This window comes from Orycteropus afer, unplaced genomic scaffold (genome assembly GCF_000298275.1).
Source record: "Orycteropus afer afer isolate SDZICR_OR568_19922 unplaced genomic scaffold, OryAfe1.0 scaffold00291, whole genome shotgun sequence".
In the NCBI taxonomy this organism is placed as follows: Eukaryota; Metazoa; Chordata; class Mammalia; order Tubulidentata; family Orycteropodidae; genus Orycteropus; species Orycteropus afer.
The window spans coordinates 646,657-648,751 of NW_006921878.1; the positions used below are offsets into that span (position 1 = coordinate 646,657).

Below are 2,095 nucleotides of genomic sequence, written 5' to 3' on the forward strand. Positions count from 1 at the left end.
ACTCAGGGACCGTGGGACTGTATGTGGGTCCAGGTATAAACCGTGTCCCACAGGTGCGAGCCCTGCCTGGGGACCCTCGGGGTAGCAGCTGGGTCCATCCTGGGAGTGGACTGTGTTGTGAGGGCCCGAGCCCCGCACCCCACCCTGGGTTGGTGGAAGGGTGCCCAGCCCCTATTCCAACTCAGCCATCAAGGCCTGAGGGCGGGGCCGGAAGACACAGGTCGAAACCTTTAGAAAACGCTTGAGAAACTGCAAAAGATGCGTCCTGATGAAAAAAGTCCTGCGGTTGAGTCTACAAAAAGGGGAAGTCCTGCCGAGAGCCGCGCGCAGCCCCCGTGGGGACGATGCATAGGTGGTAAGAGAGACCAGCCCGCCAGCCCTGCAGTGGGCGCGGCCTGGCCGCCCCGGCTGGGCCTCCCGGCGCGTCAGATCATCTTCATGTTGAATTTGCGGGCGCCCCCCTGGCCCGCGGCGGCAGCCGGCCCGTCCACCTTGCGGAAGGAGTACTCCACCGAGAAGTTGTTCTTGTGCTGCCCGCGGCCACGGCTCCACACGAACAGCAGCAGGAAGCAGAAGAGGACTACGCCCAGGAAGGTGATGCAGCCCATGGCGGTGGACACCAGGATGGTGGTCAGGTCCAGCGGGAAGCGGGCGGCCGCCAGCGTTTCGTTGCGCCCCTCGCCCGGGGTCCGGTTGGCGGCCGGCTCCGCCTGCACCGTCAGCGTGGCGAAGTAGGTGTCGTTGCCGCCGGCGTTGCTGGCCACGCACGTGTAGGTGCCGCTGTCCTGCGGCCGCGCGTCGCGGATCTCCAGGGTGCCGCCCTGCAGCAGGCGGGCGCGCCCGGCGCCGGCGGCGGTCACCACGCGGTGCTGGGGCGTCACCCAGGCCACGGTGGGCACCGGCTCGCCCTCGGCGCGGCAGAGGAAGCGGACGTCCTCGCCCGCGGTGACCGCCGCGTGCTGCAGCCGCCGCTCGCGGATTTTGGGCTTGCGACACACGAAGTACTCGAACAACGCGGAGTCGGGCAGATCGCGGAGCGCGTCCCCGCGCACCTCGGCCGGCGTGGCGCAGGCCGGCAACCGCCCGTCGAAGTTGAGGGTCTTGCGCCGCTGGACGATCCACAGCAGGCGGCAGTCACAGGCCAGCGGGTTGCCGTCCACCCTGAGCGTCTCCAGCGTGTTGACCGAGTGGAAAGTGCCCTCCTCCAGGGTGGACAGCTGGTTGTTGGAGAGGTTCAGCAGGCGGATCTGCCGCAGCCCCAGGAAGGCCTGGGGCTCCACCACGGCCAGCAGGGCCCCGGCCAGGTGCAGCTCTCGCAGCCGGACCAGATCCCGGAAGGACCCGCGCGGCACCGTGCTGATGGGGTTGTAGGACAGGTTGAGGCAGGTCAGGTGGGCCTGGTGGCTGAGCGCGGCGGCCGGCACGGCAGTGATGTTGGTGTGAGTGACGGAGAGCGAGGTCAGGTTGAGGCCCTGCAGGCTGCCCGCCGCCACCTCCTCCAGCAGCGGCCAGTTGTCGATCTCCAGGTGCAGCAGCCCGGGAAGTTTCCGGAAGTTCTGGTCCTCCAGCTCGGCGATGGCCAGGTGGCGCAGACGCAGGGCGCCCAGGCCACGCAGGTGGCCCAGCGACTCGCCCGACAGCGCCGTGAGGTTGCAGCGCTCCAGCGTCAGCTCCTCCAGGGCCAGCAGCCCCGCGAAGGCCTGGCGGGAGATGAACACCAGGTCGTTGTCGCCCACCTCGAGCCGCCGGAGGCTGCGCAGGTCCTGGAAGGCGTAGTCCAGCAGGACCACCAGCCTGTTCTCGCTGAGGTCCAGCAGCGTCAGGTTGCCCATGCGCGTGAAGACGCCGGGCGGGATGAGCGTCAGCTGGTTCCCGCGCAGCCGCAGCACCCGCAGGCGCGGCAGGTGGTCGAAGGCGCCGGGCTCCACGTGCGCGATGACGTTGTCGCTGAGGTCGAGCTCCTCCAGCAGCGGCAGCGCGGCCAGGTCGCCCGGGTTCAGGCAGCGGATGCGGTTGCGGCTCAGCTCCAGCACGCGCGTCTCGGCCGGGATGCCGTCGGGCACGGCGGTCAGCCGGCGGCGCGGACAGGCCACCG

At 69.6% G+C, this 2,095-nt stretch overlaps 1 protein-coding gene across 1 annotated transcript in view; it reads right to left on the reverse strand.

The window, feature by feature from the left end:
* Positions 1-425: 425 nt before the first annotated feature.
* LINGO3 (leucine rich repeat and Ig domain containing 3) overlaps positions 426-2,095 on the reverse strand; it is a 30,284-nt gene continuing 28,614 nt past the window's right edge. The window contains exon 7 of the mRNA XM_042782325.1: positions 426-2,087. Within this exon, the coding sequence (XP_042638259.1) occupies positions 426-2,087 (1,662 nt within the window). The remainder of the gene's footprint in view (positions 2,088-2,095) is intronic.